The 17264-nt window shown below is 48.3% G+C and overlaps 7 protein-coding genes and 1 non-coding gene across 8 annotated transcripts; 4 read left to right on the top strand and 4 right to left on the bottom strand.

Annotated features, from left to right (window-relative positions):
* Positions 1–3: 3 nt before the first annotated feature.
* FOBCDRAFT_9600 (uncharacterized protein) lies at positions 4–1996 on the top strand. The gene has a single exon (XM_031191122.3). The coding sequence runs from the start codon at positions 300–302 to the stop codon at positions 1842–1844; it is 1545 nt and encodes a 514-aa protein (XP_031032353.2). The 5' UTR covers positions 4–299; the 3' UTR covers positions 1845–1996.
* Positions 1997–2107: 111 nt separating this feature from the next.
* Positions 2108–3204, bottom strand: FOBCDRAFT_285177 (uncharacterized protein; the record flags this gene model as incomplete). Its single annotated transcript, XM_054707101.2, has 1 exon — positions 2108–3204. The coding sequence occupies exon 1, from the start codon at positions 3107–3109 to the stop codon at positions 2108–2110; it is 1002 nt and encodes a 333-aa protein (XP_054563076.1). The 5' UTR covers positions 3110–3204.
* A 2359-nt stretch (positions 3205–5563) lies between these two features.
* Positions 5564–6163, bottom strand: FOBCDRAFT_207169 (uncharacterized protein; the record flags this gene model as incomplete). The annotated part of the gene is made up of 1 exon (XM_054707100.2): positions 5564–6163. The coding sequence occupies one exon, from the start codon at positions 6161–6163 to the stop codon at positions 5564–5566; it is 600 nt and encodes a 199-aa protein (XP_054563075.2).
* Positions 6164–7929: 1766 nt separating this feature from the next.
* FOBCDRAFT_244165 (uncharacterized protein) lies at positions 7930–9101 on the top strand (the record flags this gene model as incomplete). Its single annotated transcript, XM_031191120.2, has 2 exons — positions 7930–8188; positions 8239–9101. 2 exons carry the CDS (start codon positions 7930–7932, stop codon positions 9099–9101), a joined length of 1122 nt encoding a protein of 373 aa, XP_031032351.2.
* Positions 9102–9260: 159 nt separating this feature from the next.
* FOBCDRAFT_t229 lies at positions 9261–9356 on the top strand. Its single transcript has one exon. It is a non-coding gene; the product is annotated as a tRNA-Phe (tRNA).
* A 787-nt stretch (positions 9357–10143) lies between these two features.
* On the top strand, positions 10144–12905 carry FOBCDRAFT_244164 (uncharacterized protein; the record flags this gene model as incomplete). Its single annotated transcript, XM_031191119.2, has 2 exons — positions 10144–12077; positions 12125–12905. The coding sequence occupies 2 exons, from the start codon at positions 10144–10146 to the stop codon at positions 12903–12905; spliced, it is 2715 nt and encodes a 904-aa protein (XP_031032350.2).
* Positions 12906–12987: 82 nt separating this feature from the next.
* On the bottom strand, positions 12988–14385 carry FOBCDRAFT_169096 (general substrate transporter; the record flags this gene model as incomplete). The annotated part of the gene is made up of 2 exons (XM_031191118.3): positions 12988–13198; positions 13258–14385. 2 exons carry the CDS (start codon positions 14383–14385, stop codon positions 12995–12997), a joined length of 1332 nt encoding a protein of 443 aa, XP_031032349.3. The 3' UTR covers positions 12988–12994.
* Positions 14386–15354: 969 nt separating this feature from the next.
* On the bottom strand, positions 15355–17161 carry FOBCDRAFT_244162 (uncharacterized protein; the record flags this gene model as incomplete). Its single annotated transcript, XM_059610590.1, has 3 exons — positions 15355–16079; positions 16224–17057; positions 17110–17161. The coding sequence occupies 3 exons, from the start codon at positions 17159–17161 to the stop codon at positions 15355–15357; spliced, it is 1611 nt and encodes a 536-aa protein (XP_059465977.1).
* Between the last annotated feature and the right edge of the window lie 103 nt (positions 17162–17264).

The raw sequence follows: 17264 nt of genomic DNA, 5'->3' as shown, positions 1-17264 counted from the left end.
CAGAAAACAAACAACAAAACGAGTGAAACAATTCTTACGTGGCCGCCTTTCTTTCGCCTTCTTGCACCGTCGAGCAAGATTGGGTTTCCGCCGTTGACGCCTGAAGAGTAACACACGTGGCACATCACATGACTCCGCAACCGCAATCGCATCTACCGCCTTAAAATTGCCCGGCATTCTTTTGTGCCCGCACTCACCATAAGCGACAACATACCCTCTCGTCTTTCACCTCACACCTCACTCACACATCCGTCCGGAATCTTCGGCAATGCAAGGCATGTCGTCGTCATCCGCCGATAATGCTTCCTGATGCGACAATCGACAGTGCAGCTGAGAAGCTTGCCGCGTTCCGAAATAACAACGCCCTCAACGATATTCTCGACCAGTACGCTGTTCTGATCAAAGACTATAAGCGTCTTAAAAGCGATTATGAAGAGGAGCGTGAGGGGAGAGAGCGCTACAAGCAGCTCGCAAGAGGTCAAGAGCGTAATCCTTTTACTCTTGTAGTCGTTGACGGAGATGGTTACATCTTTGACGAACGCTTCGTCAAAGACGGTGAAGAAGGCGGGAGCAGAGCCGCCAAACAACTCAATGATACTATCAAAGATAGTCTACGCCGCAAAGGTCTCGAATCCTGCGAGGTCATGGTCCGCGTCTACGCCAACCTCACAGGCCTATCAAAAGCACTTTGCAAAAACGGTCTCGCCGGTGCAGAGAAGCGATCATTCTCATCATTCACAGCTGGATTTAACCGATCTTACGGTCTCGCTGATTTTATCGACGCGGGCGAATTAAAAGAAAACGCCGATTTTAAAGTCAAAGCCATTCTCCGTCTCTACGCCGACAACGCCCAGTGCAAGCATATTTACTTCGCGGCCTGCCATGATGTGGGCTACTTATCCGACCTTATCCCCTTTAGGGGCAACCGTGAAAGATTCACGCTTATTCGAACGCCGAGTGTGTTGTTTCATAAGGAGTTTGACAGACTTGGCATGAACATTGAAGAACTCCCTGGTGTATTCCGCCATGTACCACTCACATACGCTTATTCTACTGTGCAAACAAAGACGGCTCTTACGTCGTCAACCAATATCAGCAAAGTCGTCAACTCACCATACACAAATTCTACGATCAAAGGAAACTCGAATGATGGGAACCCGGTCTGCAGCTTTTACATGCAAGGGAATTGCCGATATGGCAGCGGCTGCAAGTTCTCTCACGTCGACAGTAAAACATCCAGTCAGAATAGTACACCTTCGCCATCTACAATCGGCACAAACACAAAGAACTTGACGAGCGATTGGCGACGCGGTTCCAGCATCACCAAGAGTAACATCGAGTCTCTTCCTCGAAAGAAAGAAATCCCAGACGGTCATGTGGCTATTAACGCAGTCGAGGACCGTCTCGACGCATACTTACCCCCACCTGATCCCGATGCCGCAAGGCGTCTCAAGATGCTATCGCAGGAGAAGAAATTCTGCAATAATGCGCAGTTATATAATTCATGCGACAGCGACAACTGTGGATATGAACATGCGCCGATTGATAAAGAACTGCTCCCAGCGCTTGAACATCTTTCACGTTCTGTACCTTGTACGCGTGGAGGAGCTTGCCGAAGAGCAAACTGTGTTTATGGACATGTGTGTCAGCGAGCAGATTGTCGTAATCGAGCTGGTGGAAAAAGCTATTGTCGTTTCCGCCCGAGAGTTTGCATCGCAGACTATTCTCCTGCCGACTACGTTCCGGCCATTGATCCGCCTATGATGTCCCCATCCCTGCACTCTGAAGATGTTGATGGGCGCAACGCAGAAAATGGAGGAACGAATCTGTGGGGAGATCAGTAATAAGACTTAATCTCCTCTGTTGAATAGTTTAGCTTTTATAAGACAAAACTAAAGAAGGTAAATTAATTATTTCTTGAGGTAAAGTTGACTTGAAGGTCGGGAAGAGTAAAGGTTTTTATTAGAACACCAGCGCATTTATACTTTACGGCCTGACTTACTAAACGTTTATTTAACTTTGCACTGAAAGACTCTCATAGCAAATGGCAGCACCCTCTCGTGGTTGTGGCAACAGCCTCTAACTTTCGTTGTTTTCTGTAAATATTTCATAGATCATCCCACCCAAGTAGCCCAACGCTGCAGTAAGGCTCGGAATAGTTATCTGAAGTGGGATATGATTTATCACGGAGCTCTAACTCTAATTCTCGAATGAAATTCAGCGATGAGCTGAAGCCATCATTCGACTTATCCACCACAGGTCTGATGTATTCCCATTCCTTTTCGAGGTCGTGAAAATTGTTGTGATTTACCTCCAAAAACCTCCTGTCGCTGGCATAGAAGGCATTGATCCCGCAGCCATCCTCTGCCGTTTCTTTGAACGCCGGAGCTTCTTTCTTTCTTCTCAGGGAGTGGTCAATAAACCAAAGTTTCCAGACATTGGGCCACATTTCAAAGGCAGCCTCCATGATTTCCCAAACATCTTCAATCAGGCAGAAAGGCGTTGCCCTTGAATGAGTCTCATCCCACCACTTTGGGTCGTACTCTAATGCGACGTGCATTACCCCATTGAAGCCCTCTGCATCAAACGCCATTGAAGCCTCTAATCCAAGTAAGCTCCAATTGACGTTTTTCAAGTCATTACACTGAAGGACGAAAAGGTCCCGGTGGGGAAAGACTGTCACCGGATGAAGAGGTGTACTGTCAAAGCAGCCCGTTGTAGCCTTTTTGAAGACTTCTTTTGTTCTGTCGTGTCTTGGGCAAGTGTCTTCGTCATCGCCCTTTCGATTTGACTGTTCGAATCGTCTTTCCATGATAAGCCGTGATTCATGACAAGCTGTCCATAGGCCGCCATCGATCAAGTATGTTGAGATGTTCTCGTCGCTGCGGTCCTCGTTGAAGTTCTCATAGTATCGGCGCCATGAAGGTGCAGCCCAGCTTTTACTTATTCTGTCATCGTATCTTAAGAACTGGCTCTCGCTCGTGTTCTCCTTTGTTTTGTCATACTGTCCGAAGATATGTACACCAGGACGGTCATCTCGACCAGCGAAACTCCAGATCCGATCCCGAAGCTCTTTGGGAAGCTCTGCGAACCTCTCGAAAGAAGCCATGACCTGATAAATTGTCTTGATTCAAGAGTGTGTTAAAAGTTTGGTAGCGATAGTGGAGTAGATCTTTTGTGTTGTGGCTTTTGACGTTAGAGAAAATTATCTGGAAGAAGAGATCGTAAAGTGCAGCTTGGGATTTGGCATGTTATTTATACCCTTTCTCAAACAAAGTTTCCGGCCTGATTGATCCCACTTTTGTCTTTCGCTGGGCCAAATTCTGTCACAAATCACAAATCACAACATGGTTCGCTCAATGTTTGTTTAGCTAATATTGGAAGCCTATTGGATTATTTATAAATCATCGCCGTGCAAAAGTCAGCATTCTTTCCATGACGAAGTGGAATTCTTCTAACGTGTAACCACTGGGCTGGCCACACAAAAGTAAGAAGCCTTTCATGGCCACTTGGAGTAAACCTTAGCCAAGAATTAAAACTTGTCGCACACCTGATATGGACCTCGAATCACAGCAAGCATATGTATCAACATTTGTTTTTTACCTTTGTGTTGGGGCTGAAGCTTCCTTTAGGCCTTATCACAGAACGAGACCAACAAATCGATTCAACAGCTTGGTTTAAAGCGACCACGCAAGCCAAAAATGAGCTCCATAAACTTTCGGTCGCCGGCTAGGGCGGTTCTCTGCACAAACTCCTCATTACATCATCCCTGGACCTCGGGTCAAATCGAGAGATCTTACGCACTCTTCCCAGCCATAGTAACTTCGTTTCAACACAAGTCCAGCCTTAGCTCGATTTCCAACTCAATCGGTCTCTATCGGTATACCCACACAAGACTAGAGTCATTGGGACTTGAATATCTTGATAGACCTGACAGCTGATGCTTACATCACACGCCTCACACGAACGATGCAAAAATAGCCTTGTTGAGAAATTCCCGTTGAGCGCACATTGGACTTCTAATGCATCGGTTTCCTGTTCATTCTAATTACTCGCCCGATCCTTAATAGCATAAAATGTGTACATTGATCGTGATCCTGGGCCTTGGCATCGTTAGTCCTGAAACTCCTTTACCGAAGGCTAATTAAGTCCTTACCTTCATAGAACAAGAACTGAAAACTCGATTCCGACGTCCGGACCCTTTCACCCTTGTCGTGTTATGATAGATAGCCACTTGCGTTATTTGTTACATGGAGCCGTAACAGCGATGCTTTCGCTGAACAATATGGATGAAATGCGAATGTCGCCATGGTCGAAGGTCGAATACTCTGCTCGTACTGTGTGCATCCCATGACTGTGTCGCCACTATTGTCAGTCTTCTTAATTTCTGTCAACATGATAGCAAAGACTTTACCGAACAATACCCAGAACTCTCAATCAATACCTCTCTTATTGTGTCCCTTTCCACCTCAGTGTGCGTCTGTGTGTTCACTGTCACCAAAGAACAAGATCGAGCTCCTGTAAGATGTTTAGTCAATGCTAAGGCAAGAGACAGTCTGAACCTCGATAGTGGTCTGGAAAGGTGTTATACCTGACTATATTCCATGTTGTATCTTTGGCCATCTCGTTATTGTTAGTCTGCTAGCCATTCGTAGTCGTCAAGGTATATTCGTTCCATGATTAAAGCTAGCCATCACGTTCGTCTGGTTCATCGGTTAGGCTGGTCCCTTGTAGGGCATTCGGTCTATTCGTTTCGTTCGTTCCGCTTGTCCGGTTCAACCGCGGTTTGTTGTGTTCCGTTCGCTTTGCGTACCTGGTTTAATAATTAGCTATGTTATTAGGATTCTTGGGATGCTGGGGATGCTCGGGACTGCTTGGGGCTGCTTGGGGCTGCTTGGGGCTGCTTGGGGCTGCTTGGGGCTGCTTGGGGCTGCTTGGGGCTGCGAAAACCACAATCGTTAACACTTGACTTGATCCCTTTCGTGGTGATAATCGAACGAAACTGTTCATCCGACTATTTCCAAGAATAAATCGCTTCTTCGTTGCCTATTAGGTTGTCGATTGCTTTTCAGTGCTTGAGGTGGTCGTTCGGTGCTTGAGGTGATGGTTCAGTGCTTTAGGTGGTTGTTTGTAGAAGTAAATTGCTCAGTTTTGAGCTGTTGGGGTGTAATGATTGAGCTGTCGATGTGTAGTGATTGGTTTGTCGATTTGGAGTTGCTCGGTGATTGAAGCCACAGTGAACAAGAATGGCTGCTCCAGATATTCCGAAGACTTTCCGCGTCTCTGCATTGGCTCCGGCTTAGCCGAATTCCCAGGTGGCACCACGTGGAGGTTGCAGAGGACGTCTTTGCCACCCGCCAACCCGAAGGTCAGCTCCCCCAAAATTGCTTCCATTACAAGATAGGAGTATGATGCTATGGGAACAAGCCCACCCCAACCGAGCCCAGCCGCTATGCTGTTAAGACTCTTCTGACCAAATCCCTCATGAGGCAGGCACTCGTTGGGTCGGTGGCAAGCACCGTAGCATGTCAGCTTTGTAACCAATCGCAAGACAATCCGTGAATTAAAGGATATCGTCCCACTTGCCCTCTTGATAGGGGCTATCAGGTATCGTTGGTGCGGGTAGGTTTTGCTTGGCACGCTTTTTCAGATATGTCTTGACAGCCGTGGCAGCGCCCTCTTCTAATATCGGGGTACCATCTGCATTCCAACCGCTGACGTAGACTTTATACCAGGCGTCGATAGCTTTTCTGAAGAGTGCATATTGATCTTGAGTGATTTTGCCTTTTCTCATCAGCTTTCGATAGTTGCGCTTTCGTTTATTGCAAGCATCGTAGATCTCGGACCATTTGACCATTTTGTTTTGGTCGAGGTGCTTCTCGAAGTGCGGTGGTGGGTGATGCGCTGTTTTGTCGCGTCCATCACAGATTGAAAGGAGTTCGATATATAGTTTTCGATCCAATCCGACACGCGCACAAAGCCTGGCTACTCGATCCAGATGTGGTGTCGCAGGCGGTTCTGCTGTTTCACCCTCAGAGTGCCAAATTTTGACAGCGGCGAGCTCTGGCTGGATCAGAGCGAAAGTCTGAGAGACTTGGTGGGACTCGGCAACAGTAAAGCTAAGGTACTTATCTGCAGCGTCCTGTGCCTCGGTCCCAGACATTCCATTTTCTTTCAACTGTTTTTGTATTTCTGCACAGTGCTTGGCTTTTATTGATGGTTCGCCAGCCTTTACTCGATTGTGGATGTCATGAACCCAGTCTCCGATGTGCATACTGAACCGTACTTTCTTGTTGTGGGTTCTTTGCTCTTTAAGGCGGCGCTGAAGCTTCCAGACTTGTGTTTTGTGGGCTTTGTCTTTTGAAGCAGCCGCAGTCTTGCTTTCGATTAACAGCAATAGAGCCTCCCAAGAATCCTTCAGGTCGTCATCGTCGATCCTGGGATCCTGGAGTGCACGTCGGGCCCGGGCTTGGAGTTTGGTTGCTAGCCTTTTGACATTGTGGCCGTGAAACCTGATCTCCCGGGACTTTTCCTAGATGCCACAAAGGACATTTTGGGCGACATTATCCGAAGCGGCGTTATTTCGTTGGCGCTTGGGGGTCGCGGGAGGAGTGCTAGTCATGTTCATGTTTGTTTGATGAAATGAAACTGATGTCCTCGTTAATATGGATGGAAACTGGTGTGACTTGCACTGCATCTCTTACCTTGACTTTGAGCTTGATGATGAATGTGCTGTGACTTTGAACTTTGCACTTTGATGATGAACGTGATAGCAGTGTAATGTTTTGTAACTGAACTGAAGACTGAAGCTTTTATCTTTGCTTTATGATGAATCTGTCAAGTCCTCGGTGGCCTCCCCATCGTCGTTTTGTTGTTGTCCTGCTCTCACCTCGAGGAAGGAGCTGGCCTGGGAGAAAGCCACAGACGATGGATGCTTCATCGCAACTGCCTGTGACTACGTAAACCTCCACTACCGAGTTATTTCTCGAATATTATGAACCTTTTCACAGGTTTTATGATGGGCCATGCTTATACTGGTTATCAAAAAGGGTTCATCCGCCCTTCCTCAAGAGATGACTTGGGAGGAATTCATGAAGAGATTTACAATTTGATCTTCACAGTTGAAGAGACGTTTCTCAAGATTAACTAATGAACAGATCCAAGATACCGCAATGAAGTCTCCTTCCTTCCCCCTGCCACCTTCTCAACATTCATCAATTGAAACATGAATGGACCGCCACTTCCCCAGATGGTGAATGCAATGGCAGCGGCTTCCATCTGGTCGTGCCCATGTTGGAATCACGTGTGTCAAAACTTCTCAGACCGGTTGTGAGGAGAAGTCTCAATAGCCTGCACTACCTCACGGGACTGAAACTGTTAAGCCTCTTATACTCATCTTTCAGCTAAAAAAGAAAAATGTCTTAGTTTTTTTTCTCTTCAGGTAAACGCTCGCGATCACGGGCCTCACTCTCGAGCGTGTGGGTCTTTTGCCCAAGTTCTCGATGGAAAAACATGTGGTGGACAGTTGGTGCAGTAGTGACTTGCTTTGTCGAAGAATCATGAGTGCCCGTGGTGGTTAGGAACTAAGGGTCGACTTCAGCCCACGCTATCTGTTTATGGTTTACCGCCAATATTGGGAATGCCTGGCTCTTTGATCTTCGCTAAGGCGTCAAATCAGAAACTATTTCGACAATCTAGACCAGCGCCGTGTCTTGGCTGATCGGTCACTGCAGGGTTCATTCAGTCGCGATAGCTTGACGCTATCCAAGCCACAAGACCTCAGCCCTGGGAGGGCTGAAAACATTTGGGATCTGGAGGCGCTATAAGAGCTATTGTTTGCCCCTTTCCCCAAAGTTGTTGTTGCACAAATAGTGCTTTTCCCAAGATATTTGAAGTAGACATCGTTAGAAGCACCAAAAGGCAAGAAAAATGCGCAAGTTTGTGTTGTTAGGTGCGCTCTTTGGCCGTGTATCGGCGACGTGCTATTACCCCAACGGTATCAATGCGGCAAAAGACTACAAGTACGAACCATGCAGTAACTCAACCACGACATACTCGACATGCTGCTACTTCGGCGAGGGCGATAAATGTTTGGCAAACGGCTTGTGCAACCAGCCAGGGAAATACGACTACCGCGCTGCCTGTCAGAACAAAGATTGGTCAAACTGCCCCGAAGTTTGCATGGACAGTAAGTTACCCCCAGACGGCCGAACAGAAAATATACCTAACTTTATGTAGCGGAGTCTGGCACTTGGTTCCCATTGCAGACGTGCGGAAAGAATAAGTATTGCTGTCCTCCAGCAGACGGAAGCGATTGTTGCGACAGCGGCGCCCAGATCTATACCCTCAAAGCCCCCGATCCAAAATCCAGTACCAAGACAAGCGATGCAACGAGTACTTTCCAAAGCGTGATTCGCACCACGATTATACAAACTCCAACCACAACAGCAAATCGCGGGGATAGCTCAGTCAAGAAGTCATCAACCCCTGCGATTGTCGGAGGTACAGTCGGTGGTCTTTCGTTCATCGGGTTCTTGTTTCTTGGAGTCTTCTGCGTCTACAAGCGTCGTGATCGTCCGTCTACTCCGCATGCGACCGCAGCGACTCCTGAGAAGAAGGACGATGCCTCAAGCGGCAAAGGCAACGCTACGGTTGAAGTCTTACCTCAGATTGGTGCTGCAGAAGCTGAGGGGACGGAGGGTAACAGGTACACCGAGGTTGACTCGCGGGCTGTGAATGGTACCCGTCCTCCACTTGCGTACCCTGAGGACGATGGAATGCCACAACCCGCCGATGTTACGCTGGTTCAGCAACCATACCCCGAGAATGATAATATGCCACGAGCTGGAAGACCAGGGCATGGTCTTCGGGGACAGGCTATGAGAAGGGCAGGCAATGCTTCAACCGAAGCAGATTCTAACCCAATCTTACATGCTGACTCTAATGCTATTTTACATGCCGACTCAAACCCCATTTTCCATGCGGATTCAAATCCCATCTTACAGGCTGATTCCAACCCTATCAATGAAGCGCCTGATGATGCCTGGGTTAGGCCCCGTATGACGACCGTTCCAAAAAGCGCGCCGCAAGAACTTCCATAGCATTTTGTAGACTAGTCCGCAAGAGAGAAATTGTATCACATATCAATAGTGACTTATCTTGACGTTCGTGTGCGTGCCATTACGACCCCATTCACTGTCTTCGTGATATTGCGCAACGGTGGCGAACATTTAAGGTAACACCGCCATTGATTTCAGCAAGCGGGTTTAGCTCAGTTGGGAGAGCGTCAGACTGAAGTCAAACTTCAATCATCATTCGATATCTGAAGGTCATGTGTTCGATCCACATAAACCGCATGTTTTTTGCCATTTCTACATGGTATAAATAACCTTCTTTGCATGGCCGGTAGACGTCATGTACTCTTTTACTTACGGGTAATCACTAAATTAACTTTTGCGCAATACCCTGTGTTCGTAGTTATGCTGGTTCCGTCCATGACTCGGATGCCCTTCTCTCGAGGACATATTAATTTGACCCCATCTTCTCGGGTATCGACCGGTTCTATAAAGTGATGTTTCTAAGGCTCAAGGCAATAGCTGTGTGATCTGTTGACTTGATGATAAGGTTGTTGTGTTTTCTTAGGCGTGGTGTATGATGCCTTCTATTGTGGTTGTGGTTGGGGAAGAAAAAGCACTATTGTGTTGCCTTATGTGTGGCTTCGGCATTACTTCTCTCTTGATAGATTGATGTTTACGGAAGGTGACAATTCTCCGACATGGGATGATGAGCCCGGGGTTACCAGATCCAGTTCTGATCATCTGGGCGCGTATAGCTACAGGCGTACCAATCATGATAAACCATTCAAGTGATCAACCTCCCAGACTGCCTCAATTAATATGCCTAAGTCGAGGATGATCATAATGATCCGGGGTAACTTTAGTATGATGCCCGACTTATACCAGTTCGGCTTAAGCATGGAACTTTTGTAATTGATCACACTGCCCATTTGTGTTCTTTACCTTTGTGTTGGGGCCGAAGCCTCTTTGAACCTCTCAACCTTACCACAGATCACACTGCCTTATAAGGGCGCACCGTCGCAACGAGAGGACAGGTAACCCTCTCGGTGAGGTGATCTCAGTCAAAATGCCCTCTCTTAAACAGCTCTGCGCAGTTCTCAGCTTCGCAGCACCGTTGGTGCTGGCCCAAAAAGACAACCTTGGCCTCGGCAATGGCTACATTGACATCAACACCAAGAACCTCAAAGCCCGCATCGTTCGCGACGCTCAAGTCCTGGTATCGCTGACCTCGGCAGACGACACCTTTGACTTCTTACCATTTGATCGAATCGATGCTCGCACCCAGAATGGGCAGTATCACTGGGGTGACATCACGTACAGATATCGCAAACAAGGCGTCTCAGCGTGGACGAGCGGTGATTCTGCTCAAAAGCGGCAGCCTGTGAAGAATGTCAGCATGGGAACTGCTCTTGCGTCATCAGATCTTGGCCCGACACTGCCAGATAGTCCTCTGAACATCACTCGGGAATGGCTTGATTTTAAAGGTGACCTCGGTCTTCGCTTCACCTTCACCAACAGTGGGGACGACAATATCGAGCTTGGAAGCCTGGGATTCCCAGCTGAGTTCAACAGTATCTTCACCAACAGGACAGCCGAGGAGATGCAAGCCCACTGCTCTCTCGCAGATCCCTACATCGGCCTGGACGCCGGCCACATCCGTGTCGCACCGGTCAAAGGTACTGGCAATGGTCTCGTCGTCACGCCGTTGAACGGAACTGAGACACCACTGGAGGCTTACCGAGATCTGAAAGAACCTTGGTTCGAGTCAACTGGTTATGCAAGTCAGACCTTCGAAGGGTTCTATGAGTGGCAGGTTCTCACCAAGGCGTGGGCAGAGAATGAATGGAAGAACCAAGAGCCTTGGAACGAACCAACTTCAAAAGTTTTGAAGCCTGGAGAGTCGCTCAAGGTTGGTGTCCGGTTCTCTCTATCCGAGTCTATTCGCGACTTTGACAATGCCGTCCGCAAGACTGGAACTCCTGTTGTAGTTGGTATTCCTGGATACATTATCCCTCGAGACCTACCTGCCCAACTCGTTCCTCTAAGCAATAGTGGTGTTGCTTCAATCGATGTCTCACCAAGAGGGGCACTTAAAGTCGAGGATGCTTACGAGAGCTTTAATCCAAAAATTCCGAAGTATAAGCTGACCCCCTCACCATCTGCTTGGGGACGAGTTCGCGTCAGCATCAAGTACAATGATGGCAAGGTGCAGGCTGTCCACTATTACGTCACGAAGACAACATCAGAGACCCTCAATGACCTTGGAAGCTTCTTGACTACAAAGGCTTGGTTCAATGACTCATCAGACCCCTTCAAGAGATCTCCATCGGTCATGACCTACGACTATGAGAAGGGCGCAATCGTCGAGCAGGATCCACGGGTCTGGATTGCAGGTCTCAGTGATGAGGGTGGCACTGGTGCTTATGTCGCAGCTATGCTCAAGCAGGTGATTCAGCCAAATGCTGAGGAGATTGCCAAGCTGGACGAGTTCGTTCAAACGACGATCTGGAGTCAACTTCAAAGGCAAGACTACGGAGTGCGCAAGTCCCTTTTCTACTACGACCCCAAACTGGACTACCCGTATAGTAAGGATATTGACTGGAGCTCCTGGACATCTTGGAACAAAGAAGCTTCGGAGAGTCTCGATCGTGCATACAATTATGTTCACGTCGTGGTGGCTTACTGGTCCATGTATCGTGTCGCACGAGCATATCCCGAACTAACATCCAAATCTTGGAGTTGGTACTTGGACCAGGCTCAAAAGACCATTATTCGGATGACCCAGAAAGACGTGTCATACAGAGACGTTGGTCTGATGGGCGAGACAGTGTTTGGGGAGGTTCTGACGGATCTGAAGCGCGAGGGTAATGACACTGCAGCAGATGCTGTCGAGAGTGTGATGAAGAAGCGCGCTGAGCTTTGGCACTCGCAGGACATTCCATATGGAAGTGAGATGGCATGGGACTCAACAGGCCAGGAAGGCGTATACTACTGGACGAGGTAAGACCCAAGTACTACCGACGTGTTGTTTATTGCTAACTTGATAGGCACTTCGGCTTCGATGACTCAGTCCAAAAGACGATCAACAGTGTCCTGGGATATATGCCCAACGTACCTCACTGGGGATGGAACGGCAATGCGCGTCGATACTGGGACTTTGTCTACGGAGGAAAGCTCCAAAGAATCGAGCGACAGATCCACCACTACGGGTCTGGCTTGAACTCTCAAGTTCTTCTCTCAGCATTTCGAGATAACTCCTCTGACACTTACCTCCTCCGTGTTGGGTACGCTGGATCGTCTGCGCCGCTCACCAACATCAATCAAGATGGCTTTCCCAGCGCCGCGTTTCACTCACGGCCGGATACTCTCAAGTGGGATGGTATCACCGGTGATTATGGCGGTGGCTTGATTGGTACGGTATTGAACTCGGGCACCTACGTCGCCGATGACAAGGATCTTGATATTGTCGCCTTTGGGGGTAAACTCACAAAGATAGGAGCTCAGTATTTTGTTGAGCCAAAGGATGCTGTAAGAAAGAGAATATTCATTGGGCCTTTCAAAGTTATGGTTACAGTTGATGCTGGATACATCAGCCAGTTCAGCTTCCGCCTAGGAGCTCGGAAGGGATTCGACTTTACGCTGTCACAGACGGAGGGTGCTCCCAAGGCAGCCAAAGCCGCGGTATGGATTGAATCAACAGGTGATGAAGAGTGGCAACTCGAAGCGAAAAAGGATGTTGGCGTTGAGAAGGGGCGAGGAGGATGGATCGTACCTCTCCCTAAATCTGGGTCTGTCAGACTACAGATCCACTCAGGCGAACTTTTGTAAAGTTTGGGCTTCTTTGTGATAGACATGAGAGTATTTAAGCATTATTCTATTCTTATTACAAGTAAAAGCTATCCTTACGTGACATGGTTTCAAAGGTTAAATGGGATTTTCTTTTCCCTCGTTTCCCCATGCCTCTTCTCGATCTCCTCCAAGCTGTAACCTTTGGTCTCACCCATAAAAAGGATGACCATAACAGTCGTCGCCAGACTACATCCGGCAAAGAGATAGTACGCGCCAAAAGAAGACTCATCAAGCAACACTGGTGTCACGAGAGCGACGATGTAGTTGACAGTCTACCGATTAGGTATGTCAGCATGCTTTTTAGCAACAAATACTTGAAGACTTCACTTACCCAGTTCGAGCTTTGCGCAAGACTCGAAGCACTGCTTCTCGTCCGTCTTGGCATGCTCTCAACAACCCACGTTCGGAAGCCAATGGCCCAAGTGAGGTTGAACGAAATGGCGAAGAGATAGATGCAAACAATGACAACCCATCTTCCAGCACCGTGATCTGGATGGACTTGCCCAGATGCATACAGTGATCCCATGATCACCATTAAGCCGACTATGAGGACACCGCCTAAGATGCTTTGCATTCGCCGACCCCACTGATCCGCGAAGATTGTCGCGGGAAATGTGGCAACGAGAAGGACGATGGCAGAAACTCCAGATGCCAGGAACGATGCTTTTTCACCGCTGAGACCTGCTTTTGTGAAAAGAATGGGGGCATAGTACAGAACGCCATCGATGCCGCTAAGTTGCTGCATTCCCATAAGGAAGCAGGCAAAAGCTGTTCTTCCGCGATATGGTGCCGAGAACGCGCATCTGAAATCTCGGAAAGTATGTCGAATCTCATGCCAGAGAGATGTCTCACCATCTAAACCACCAGGAGTATCCTGTATCTGAGCGAGAAGCTCTTTCTCTTCAGCTTCGTCAATACCAAGCTGTCGGCACACCGTTCGAGCCTCGTCCGTTCGTCCCTTTGAGAGAAGCCAGCGCGGAGACGGCGGTACAATGAAAGCCACCATCGACAGAAGAACGCCGAGAAATGCAACAATGGCGAGAGGTAGACGCCATGTGATAGACGAGCTGCCAAGCCGTGATGTTCCGTAGCAGGTGAAGTACCCCGTCACAATACCAGAGGTGATACCAACCTGCGGGAGTGCAGTCATGATGCCTCTTACTCTCGATGGGGACATTTCTGAAACTTGCACGTAGACATTGCTCAGAAAGAGGCCTTCGCCCATGCCTTTGATGAGCCGACCCAGGATGAAGACACCGAGATAAGGAGCGCCACACTCAATAGCAGCACCGACACCAAATATGATTGAACCGATAGCGATAAGTCTCACTTGTCCGAAGCGATGGGCTAAAGCGCCGGCTATGAGTGCCGTCAACGCTCCTGGGATGAGAATTGTTGAGACAATAACGCCGTGAATTGTCGCGGAGAAGTCGCCAAAGGTGTCCTTGAAAGAAGCCATAGTAGTGATAGGGCCAATACTTCCAGTGTCCATTCTAAACCAGCAAGTCAGACAATCAATCGATCTCAGAACTGTCACAATTGGAGAACATACCCAAAAAGGAACGCAACACAAGAAGTCGCAACACCAGCGCTAGCATACAGCGGCACCTTCATCTTCACAATTTTACAATGAAATCTACAGAATCACATACGAGGAGAACAACTCCTCAGTTTTTAAGCTTATCTTTACGTGTTGCGCAATCTTTTCAGTCGGTGTGATCACAATTTTATTGTGGACACTGGGGCGCTTCGGCTTGCCTCTTTGTCAACGGAGAACAGCGGAGTTTCCGCTCTCGGATAAGCCATTGGGTTGTGTCACTGCGTAGAGATATCGTATTTCCTAAATAGGCAATTGTCATTCTCGCCTTGAATGCTGTTTTGAGATATGCATGTGGCAACACTGTCTTTATTAACTTTTCTTTCTGTTTATTTGTGTTTCATGGATCCGCAATGCTGGTACGCTACAAGATTTAGGGTTCTCTTATTTTGGGCTAGCGATGCTATAAATAGAAGAAGTACAGTACACAGTGGCTTCACAAGTCTAAGCAACGCGAACCCTACTTTGAACAAAACTACACCCGTCTACTGAGCCTTTCCAATGTTCACTTCCATTTTTGATAAGAGTCAACGCCGGAAATTTATTCTTCCATAGTTCATTGGCCGTAATACGTGTGCTGAAGCCGAACCTCGCTTTAGAAAACACGCCCTACGCCCTACGCCTTCTAGCGCTGACATTGAGCAATACCCCTGTAAACATATGGCGTACCGATGAGGAACATTCATATATAAACCATCAATCTTATTTATTACTATGTAGCCTTTAATTATAACGTAATCTAATGCCCAGTCCAAGGCTACATGCACCAATTTTCCAATCTACCTATAAAACGTCCAAAGGAATGTCCTCCTCACCATCTTCCAGAACCCCTCAGTTACCTGGAGAACCATTAACATGATGTTCTTTAAAACACGAAAGCCAGTCTTTGTTATCCGCCAACGTCTGATCCCATGGATCCGCGGTATCGTAAACGATTCTCCTGGCTTCAGTCTGAAACATCTCATCGGTCGGAATAACACCGAGGCTCATCTGTCGCTGCGCATATCTCCCAAGATGATGAACCAGAAACTCCGGGAAGGCCATGGAGCTGCTATCCTGTGTCATTGAGCGTTGCGGTCGCGCTACGGTTTCCTCTACCGCGTCCAAATTACTCAAACCCCCATCGGTAAAATCCGTCGTTCGTCCAACGTTCTCTCGAATCTGAAGAAGATGGTCTCGACAGCTTGGATCAGTCGCTGAGAAGGGCACGGGACATTTCCCTTCGACCTCAATCATATAAGGTGACAGTGCATTCGTCACACGAGCTTTGACATGCGGTTCAAAGTCATGATCGCCCTTCCAATCAGCCATCGTATCACCCTTTCGAAAGTGCTTCGCCAGGTGTTCGACTCGTTCTTTCCACGTCTCCATTCGAAGACCGCAAATTCCACATCTCGATTTCACAGGCGGTCCCTCGACTTTCCACGATTCTATAACCGGTACCGTTTTCACGTGGTGGACAAGTCGAAGGTGCTGGGTAAGATGATCCTTTCGACTGAAGACAGGAAGTTTATCGTCATTTTGACATCCCGCGTGGTTGTGAGTTTCGAGATGTTCTGGTGTTGGGTCGAGTTGGCTGCAATATGCACAATGGTTTCGCCCTGTCTCTGGAGATACCACTACTCCTCCGAAAGGAGCACATCGCCAGCCTGCAAGATCGAGATGAAGGGACTTTTCGTGCCGAGCCCAGTCATACTTACTCTTGAACTTGTCGCAGCAAAACGTACAAGGAAACCGTCTGTTCTGGGGTTCATTGCCTTTAGTGGTAGAAGAACGTTTTGACTTGGTGACTCGCCCTTTCAAAGAACCTTTTCGAGTTGCAGACTGAGGTGATCCCACCGATGCGGAAGAACAGCTTGTCGCACTTCCTAAACTATGTGTTGACCCTGCGCGACTCCCGACACGGCTTCGACCTAGGCTCCCAGCGGATGAGCGGGTTCTCAACGGTGTTTTTTTTAGTGCATCGGCAATGGCAGATAGTGACGCCGCTTCAGCTTCCGGGGGCGATTCTTGCCATCTTTGCATAGGATCTAGAGCGCTGTCGCGTTGATGGTTATGGCGAGGTATTGAGATCGGATCACTCCCCGTTCGATGAGGCTGACGACGAAAATAATGGCTCCGTTTCCGTGGAAGTCCGCGTTGGGAATTCTCAGCTATCGGAGAACCGTTGAACGATTGACCGAATCCAGGAACTCCAAATGGGGATGTCGTTGTCGGAGTTCCCGCTCGATTACCCGATGTTGCCAATGGCGAGATGTTTCCCCCAGTTGGTGGCTGTGCCGCAGCGGGTGTTTCCCACGAATTCAGGCTCAATGCAGGGTCAACCCAGAATTCACTTTGTTGTTCTGGTGGGATCATGGAGTTGAGCAAGTCATCCGTGAAATCGAGGTGCTCATGACCGAACGAAAACTCATCATTCTGAGGCGGAAAATACGATTGCTGAGCTCCCTGGTCCTGAATTGGCGTGTTTCTCTCATCAATAGTCCTATTCGCAAGGCCAAGTCTTGCAAAATCGAGTTCCGAGAAGGTCAAGACTATCGGGTTACGCATTAGCGGATCTCAAACCCGAGATGAAAATCTGCTTACTATCGCCATCAACGTCATCCGACGGCGGCCGTCTCGGTGCACTGGACCCCATTGCTTCGGCCTATGTCCCTGCAATGGAGTTGCGGACAATCGCCTGTAGTTATTAGGTAGTTTGCGATGGTGTTGAGGCCAGGCAAAGTCAGTCATCGAGCGCC

The sequence above is a fragment of the Fusarium oxysporum genome, chromosome X (genome assembly GCF_013085055.1).
Source record: "Fusarium oxysporum Fo47 chromosome X, complete sequence".
Taxonomy (NCBI): Eukaryota; Fungi; Ascomycota; class Sordariomycetes; order Hypocreales; family Nectriaceae; genus Fusarium; species Fusarium oxysporum.
This window is presented reverse-complemented; position numbering and strand designations above follow the sequence as displayed.